Source organism: Manduca sexta, unplaced genomic scaffold, assembly GCF_014839805.1.
Source record: "Manduca sexta isolate Smith_Timp_Sample1 unplaced genomic scaffold, JHU_Msex_v1.0 HiC_scaffold_3888, whole genome shotgun sequence".
Lineage (NCBI taxonomy): Eukaryota > Metazoa > Arthropoda > Insecta > Lepidoptera > Sphingidae > Manduca > Manduca sexta.
Genome location: NW_023595005.1, coordinates 1,232 through 8,164, shown reverse-complemented (window position 1 = coordinate 8,164; position 6,933 = coordinate 1,232). Strand labels below are relative to the sequence as shown.

The following is a 6,933-nucleotide window of genomic DNA, read 5'->3' as shown; positions in this document are numbered from 1 at the left end:
TCGAGCACTAAAACTCGGTCAGGAGATGGGAACTCCATCATGATAGTGAAAGGATAAAAATACATCAAATTAAACATTATAGAACTCCATGTTCAAAACCAAAGCCTCTCCGACGCCATCCACGACAGCCCGGCACAGCCCTACACTGCTAGACCGTTTAAAAGCCCGACAAATATCAAAAATCACTCGTAAAAGCCCTCATCCTGATCAGGTACCAGATCCTTTTTAAAACCAAAACACATACAACATATTTCGACAGCCTCAAATCCCGAAGATGGATCCCTTGGGTCCGTAGCCAAGATACCTTCTGTTTACGTTAATGCTAACCTTATGCATGAGAATAGACATCAGTAGATCCTATCGATAGGATCGTAGATTTTTTAATTTTTTCTATTAGCATTATCGATTGGGATCTTGGCTATGGCCCCATCACTTCTCCAAGTTCTCTGAAAATATGCTGCGCGATTTTCCATAATACTTATATAGTGTCCTTGCTCTCTGGTACCTCTAGGAAGCGCCCTGTGCACGACTATATGTTGCGCCCTGGTTGTGAAGAGTCCCTGCGGCGGCGCCTTCTGACCTTGCTCGAGGAACACCTCGTCGTCGGAGAACATGTCCTCGCGACCTGGCGCTATAACACCCAGGCGGTATATCAACCCAAATTGATGGGTGGCGGTATTAAGCAAAGTTGAAGGTGATCTAATTGTATTAAAATATGAGAAAAAGCCTGCTTAGGTAATACCCAAAGTTGCTTTAAGAAACAGCGTCATCTTTGTGAGTAATCGGTATGCAGTATTATACTCCGATTGTCGGACTGTACTCCCCAATTACTTTCAAAGATCATCAGGAAGTCAATTTTTTTAGCGTTAAGTTCAAGGGCTATGATGACAATCTACCATTAGCTGACAAACTTACTCCATTGATCTTACAATAAAAATGTTCTTAGACAAACATAGAACAAGAGTGAACGTTCAAAAAGATTGAAGAAGGACAGCCAGAAGTAATCAAGCGGTCTTCATTTGATTGCAATAACATATGCTATTTTATGGTCCATACTATGTAAAATTGGAATGCCTTTAGCACCAGTGGGATAAATGGTTTGCCATCTTTTATAAAATGATTTACACGATGAAAAACCGTATCTAAATATTCTCGGAAGAGTATAGTAGGAGACGCCCGCAGTGGCCTCACAAGAATGATTAAAATGGTGATTTGCTGGTGATAGACCAATAAGGTGTTAAAATCCGTCATAGTGGAAAAGTGTCGCGCCGGGATCAGCTAGTACATCCTGTTCTAACAGGCCGCATACTGTTGACTGTCAAGTAATCATCTCATCCGTCGATCCAACTCTACTTACCATCAGGTGCAGTGGGGACACTATACCGTAAGATGGTAAGTATAAATTTGTTTGAGAAGGTCTACCTACAATTGCCACATAACACGACACTAGACTATTGCAACTCTAATTCGCAATTGTCTACTGATATATTTAGGGAGCCAATCAGGAACCCGCTAGCACAACTTCAGTATACTACGTAGTATCATCTGCACGTGATACCACAGACAGTTTGAAGACATTGTAGACGATTCCACCGGAATCAAACAAGCAAACCTCACCACACATCTAGCCTATCACGCCACACCTCACCTCTGCCGACGGTGCGGTGCACCACCTGCACGCGAGTGATGGCCGGCTGGTCAAGGGCGACATGGGCGACAGTGGGCCGGTCGACGCCGCCGAGTCCAGGAACACCTCGTCGTCGGACAGTAGGTTCGGATCTCGCGGGGTGCTTTACATGCATATATTTTAAGTAACTCCTACGTTGAACTAATTTAACAACATTTTAATATTTGGGACTAGTTTTAAAAAAATGATGTAAAATTTAATTAATATTGAAAATATGGACCAAAACTTAAATGCTTTTTATACATAGATATTTAGAAGTAAGAAAATAAGAAAAAGAAAATATAATAAACAATTATTATTTCTGCACGATTTAACCCAACCTAACCTAACTATCATTAAGAACATAGGCCAAATATATCAATTATGAAACGTAGTATCACCCAGAACAGACGTTTTTGAACATAATAAAAAACTAGATAATATAGATCCATCAATAAAACCGGCTAAAAATAACATCAACCATCAAGCAAAATTTATATTTCAAATGTTATTTAATGAGTGTGTTAATTGTATCTTACAAGTTAGGTTAGGATGGGTTAGAATATAAAAACATGCCAACATGCAAAGTAGTTAGTATATTAATACATAAAATATCGTCATTTTTAACTACGCAATAATATTACATGAATTAAATTTAATATCAAATTTATAATTTGTTCAAATAACGATATGTATATAAAATTCAGGCAATAGCGAAACGGTGACAACTTCAAACAGCATTATCGTTCTACTAACATATATATTTTTTTTATTTCACACTCTAAATAATAAACGCATTGATATCTACACTTGCAAATAACTTTAATTAAACGAATATTATCCTCGCACCCCAATAACCCTGTTTTCCATTGTCACGATTTGAGTGTATTTTCAGACCTTTGTATAGGTGTGCAGTGTGTAGTGTAGTGTAGTGTGGTGTATACGAACCTCTGGTGAGATCGGCGTGCGCGCTCCGCGTTCAAGAAGTCGGTCGCGTCCGCTACGGACACGCCAAACTACACGTTACTCCTGCTCTACCATCGACACAGCGAAGCCAGATATCTTCCATAGAGAACTTTGGCTCACATTGACTATCTATATGTACTATCTTACAAACGTATATTTGTTTAAGTTGTACAGCATTTTGTCTAGCATTGTGGAGTGACATTTAACGTCAGACTGAGACGAAATATTAACTGAGACAGATATATACGAACCCCCTTATTCATAGACATTTTTTATCTAGGGAAGGGACATTGCTGTGATAACAAGTCTGTCTCTCAGTGCTGACGGTATGGCAGCCTTCGCAGTGCGTAGACATAGGACCGTTGTGATTGGCTTATATTGAGATACAACTTCAATCTAATTGGCTATCAGATAAACAAAGGTGAAAAACAGCACGCCGTCAGATAAATAAAGCGGCGAAACAGACTTGTTATCACAACAGTGCTCCGTCCTTAGATAAATAACCATGAATAAGGTTAGAAGTTTATTAGTGTGAGATATCAAAGTCAACACACACTAATTACTTCAAGGCGTGAGATCGTCTTTGACCAGAGTAATTAAAGGTGTCGAAAATTTAAACCCTAAAGGAAGATTATCAAGATATCTGACTTCGTCCAGCGATTACATGCATAAAAGAAAATTCTGTCAGCTGTAAAATATTGTCATGTTATGCTCTCATAGTTTGTTAACAGATGTGGTCAACCAGAATTTAACTTATAAAAATATACTTTCCAACTTTCTTAAATGTTAATATACATAAACAAAATTTCACAGCTGAGCTCAAAATATTGAAAAGAGAAAAATTCAAAATGCTCACTAAATGATAAAAAAGGGAAAAATAATGCATTAAAATTACTAGAAAAATATGAAAGAAAAATCTTAAAAACATAGTGCTATCATACTAAAATACTGCGGAGTGATAGCTCGTATCTTTATAACGATTTTATTGGAATAAAATCCCTCCCGTAAAACATTTTAACCAAGTTTTTCATGAATTGTCCTAATTCAATGGATTCTAGGCCCCTCCCTGATCTGTTTTTTCGCATTAAATATAATATGATCTCTACAGACCATTGACTAAGAGTCCTTAATGATAAATGAAAACAGACATAAAATCCCTTGACTTATTGAATTATCTTGACCTATTGAATAGGTTAATTAATATTGTTCCCTGCCCGTTCCAATAGGGAGAATCTTAGGTTCCAGTAGTACGTACCATCGCTGAGCACGACCTCCGGCTGGCTGCGTACGGGCGCCTGCTTTGTCTCTATTCTCAGCACGCGGTGTTCTGCAAACAAACAACACTCTATTAGCCTTCATTGATGACGTCTATAACACTATACTTTGACCTTTAATGCGTGACTATATCTACATTTTTATGTGAGGCAAAGGAGCATACGGTCTTAGCTTAGCTTAGAAGCTTAAGGCGATATAATTCTATTAGTATAGGAAGGTGTTGGATATTTTTCCACTTCCCTCCATTTAATTGGGAGACAACACTATGAATTGAAAGGGTATTTTTATCTTTGATCCTAGACATTTACACAGTGGCGGCCATAAACGACGAGATGGCCCCAGAGAGCAAAAAGTAAAGAGTGAAACATTTTATCATAGATCCCAACATTTCCCTTCACTGCTCTGCTCCTATTAATTGTAGCGTGATGAAAAGTATACTATAACCAGCTCAGGAGTATGAAAGATAATTGTACCAAGTTTCTTTTAAAAATCCGTCGGGTAGTTTTGTTTCTATAACGGTTATACAGACAGACAGACAGACAAAAATTTTACTAATTACATTTTTGGCATCAGTATCGATCCCTAATCACCCCCTGATAGTTATTTTGGAAATATATTTCATGTACAGAATTGACCTCTCTACAGATTGATTATAAGTATAGATAAGATCGTAAGGCCCCGAGCGGTTGAGGTTCGCCTCCTCCTCCCTAATAGGGAACCGGACTCTTTTTTGTTATTTACTATTATCAAATATTTACGTTAGATAAATTATAACACAGAAATAATTATTTAAATCCGATAAAATATCAACAAGTTATAAGTCTTTCAATTTCGGTAGAAGGGGCAAGTAACGAGAAACAGAAAAGAGGCGCAATACCCACGTGTGACGTCAGGCATTACGACGCGTGCGAAAGAAAGAGATCAAGCGATATGCCCACATCGCGCCCACTTCGGCACTTAGTAATATTTGAAATATGAATTACTGGCTCATTTTTAACCAATTTTAATGCAGTTTTCGCAGCAGGGTTTCTTTTAGTATTATTAACCATTACATATAGAATAATGTACAAAATCAATGACAGGACGGTCCCCTATTCCTCTGCACTTGAAAAAAAAAAAAATAGGAAGATATGTAAGGTTGACAGTGAGAGTGGTGACTGACCGTCGCGCGACTCCTCCTCGGTCTCGGAGGGCGCGCTGGCGGGCGACGTGAACTGCGCCGCGCTGATCGCCTCCGACTCCGACAGGTCCGTGTCGTCTGCAATACACATACAATTACAAATCGTCATGCCGGATATCACTACATCGTATAAAACAAAGTCGCTTTCTCTGTCCCCTATTTTTGCTTAAATCTTTAAAACTTCTGCAACGGATTTTGATGCGGTTTTTTAATAGATAGAGTGATTCAAGAGGAAGGTTTATATGTATAATAATAACATCCATTAAATAGTCAGCATTGCACCCGTGCGAAGCCAGAGCGGGCCGCTTTGTTTTATATACAACGTTCACAGTTTTTCTGTAGTGTATTTAGCATCAGCATTGCACTCGTGCGAAGCCAGGGCGGGTCACTAGTACAATATAAAAATTAATCGCTGAATCTTTTGCTAAGCGCAAATCTCGAGAGCCACTGAACCGATTTCGCTAATTCTTTTTTTATAATATTCTTTGAAGTACGAGGATGGTTCTTTTGGAGAGAAAAAATTAAATAAATTGATTGAAAAAGTTTAGAACAACACTTTTCTATATTCCCATACAAAAGATTCGTAATATTATGTAAAAGTCAACTTGAACTTTAATACCATACCATAAAGTTTAAATGTTAGTGGACGGGTTCCGGAAAGGCAAAACAATTGAGTGAAGTTAGTAACATATAAATATTAATGTCAATATTTTTTAATGACTATTAAAAATAATTTAAAAAATCGACAATTAGGCGGTACGAAGTTCGTCGGGTCAGCTAGTATACAATATAATTAATATACAATCCGATTCCACGACCATGATATTTAATAATTCACATTGACGTTATAATACGCTTCAGCTAAGTTAAACATATTCAAATACATATAATTTAACCTAGATACTCAACTTGTAACGCGTACCTCATAAGCGATTATCAATTTCTCATATTCATTCGTGTTATTTCTAATTTGTGCATGTCGTGTTCACTTCCAGAAGGTTGCAAATATTTTGAAAGTTGTATTAAAACTTTATTTTATGAATGTTATGTGTTTGTAACCAGTTTTGTGGACCTAACAAAGAGAAAAAATAAAAAATAAATATCCGTCGCGACGTCTATAAGCGTCGTCAAATGTAAACTCACAGTCGTTCCCGCGGCGCTTCCTCTCCACATCGCGCTTGTACTCGTCGATCTCGTTGTCGGTGATGTGGTCGAAGGGTTGCGCGCGTACGGCGCGCTGTACACGGTCGCGTTGTGTTGGTAGCCGCGCTGGATGATGCCCTTGGACGCCGCGCCCATCAGCACCTGAGAACGTACAATCACGTCATTATCCGGCTCGAAGGACCACATTTTTTATTGCTTCGCGATATTACTAACACTACACCTGCATGGTATATTACTGATCCATCCTTCAGATAGAGACCACAATCCTGTAATAAGCTCTCCATCACTGATCGCCTGATGGTGCACTCACCACGTGATCGCCGGTGTGCGTGTTGACGGCGTCCTCGCCGACGAGCTTGCTGGCCTCGTCCCACGTGACCCCCTCCAGGATTGGGAATAAAAAGGTAAACATAAAGACCATCTCACCTGCTGTTGAAGCTGCTTAAACTCCTTGGGGTTGGTGTTTTTGGGCACAAACTGTAGCGTGTCGATCTTCACCGGGGTGCTCGAGTGAGCCGGCGACCCGTCCTGGACCCACTGTATGCACCCACCACAAATCCAGCGTTGGATCCGTGACGTATCCAGTCCCGTGTCATTTTGTTGGTGATTGTGTGTGTTTTTTGTGTATAATGTGTCGATGTAGAGAAAGAAAAAAAAGAAAATTAGTAAAATGTTGCCAGCC

At 39.0% G+C, this 6,933-nt stretch overlaps 1 protein-coding gene across 1 annotated transcript; it reads right to left on the bottom strand.

The window, feature by feature from the left end:
* Positions 1-472: 472 nt before the first annotated feature.
* On the bottom strand, positions 473-6,672 carry LOC119188516. The gene is made up of 6 exons (XM_037446894.1): positions 6,562-6,672; positions 6,231-6,392; positions 5,070-5,165; positions 3,888-3,959; positions 2,615-2,666; positions 473-631 (listed from the first exon to the last, which is right to left on the bottom strand). Exons 1-4 carry the CDS (start codon positions 6,670-6,672, stop codon positions 3,945-3,947), a joined length of 384 nt encoding a protein of 127 aa, XP_037302791.1. The 3' UTR covers positions 473-631; positions 2,615-2,666; positions 3,888-3,944.
* Positions 6,673-6,933: the final 261 nt, after the last annotated feature.

Bases quoted from the DNA above. Each gene is read 5' to 3' on its own strand.
- LOC119188516 (XM_037446894.1), bottom strand. From the start codon at position 6,672: ATGGTCTTTATGTTTACCTTTTTATTCCCAATCCTGGAGGGGGTCACG. The intron at 6,393-6,561 runs GTGAGTGCACCA...GTACGTTCTCAG, and splicing joins CGCACACCGGCGATCACGTG to GTGCTGATGGGCGCGGCGTC. The intron at 5,166-6,230 runs GTGAGTTTACAT...TGTGTATTGCAG, and splicing joins GAAGCGCCGCGGGAACGACT to ACGACACGGACCTGTCGGAG.